Raw genomic sequence first — 875 nt, forward strand, 5'->3', positions numbered from 1 at the left:
TCCAAAGATTAACATTGCTGGTGAAAAGAGGAGAAAAGAAGAAACCCTATGAAAACTTTGAAGATCTAGACATGACAAATGTGAAAATGTATCAGCCCAAACCCTTGATGGAGTTGGATGTAAAACAAATTTCTGGATCAATTCAAAAAGCTTAACGACAAGTTGCGCGGTGTGCCGTAAAACGCGGTTCCGCTCAATTTCTATCCTTCAGAGTTGCCCAAAAGAGGCAAACAAAACTTGTAGCAGCTACCAATGCGCGCACCTTGGCTATGTTCTGCACCATGCCCTAAGTCCATGACGACACAACCAAGGGAGCTGCAGGCAGCTAGCTTCGTTTACAGATTTGGAGTGAACTTTGGGTAATTGCCTGCAATATGGACGAGGGTCATGGTTCACACGCACCTGCGGGCAGCGATGGCGGATCATCCTCCATGTCTCCGAGTATGGGTCACGTCGCTGGATTCGAAGCTCAATTAATGCCGATGCAAAGCAGTTTTTACTGGGGTAAGGACATGACGCTCTTGTTTTCGAGCTGGGTAACAAGAAATCCGGTTCACTACGCACTCGTTGTCCTGGCTGTTTTTATCTTTGCAATCGCCCACCAGTTTCTGGGATACATCCACAAGCTCTACAACGGAAGCAGCAGCAGTGGCAGCAGCAAACACAAACACGCATGGCTCGAGATGTTGGTGGGGGTGGTTTTGTATGGCGCCCACACAACCACGGGCTACTTGCTCATGCTCATCGTCATGAGCTTCAACGGAGGTGTCTTCGTTGCCGTCATATCTGGGCTGTGCCTGGGATTCTTGATATTCCAAGCCATTGAGAGGGCTATGAATGTGAATGGTATTGGTGCAGAGTAAGATAATATATTC

At 47.7% G+C, this 875-nt stretch overlaps 1 protein-coding gene across 1 annotated transcript; it reads left to right on the forward strand.

Annotated features, from left to right (window-relative positions):
- Positions 1–374: 374 nt before the first annotated feature.
- On the forward strand, positions 375–859 carry LOC9652981 (copper transporter 5.1; the record flags this gene model as incomplete). Its single annotated transcript, XM_002994730.2, has 1 exon — positions 375–859. A coding segment is annotated over exon 1 (485 nt), but the record flags the coding sequence as incomplete, so codon positions are not given.
- Between the last annotated feature and the right edge of the window lie 16 nt (positions 860–875).

Source organism: Selaginella moellendorffii, unplaced genomic scaffold, assembly GCF_000143415.4.
Source record: "Selaginella moellendorffii unplaced genomic scaffold, v1.0 SELMOscaffold_682, whole genome shotgun sequence".
NCBI classification, from domain to species: domain Eukaryota; kingdom Viridiplantae; phylum Streptophyta; class Lycopodiopsida; order Selaginellales; family Selaginellaceae; genus Selaginella; species Selaginella moellendorffii.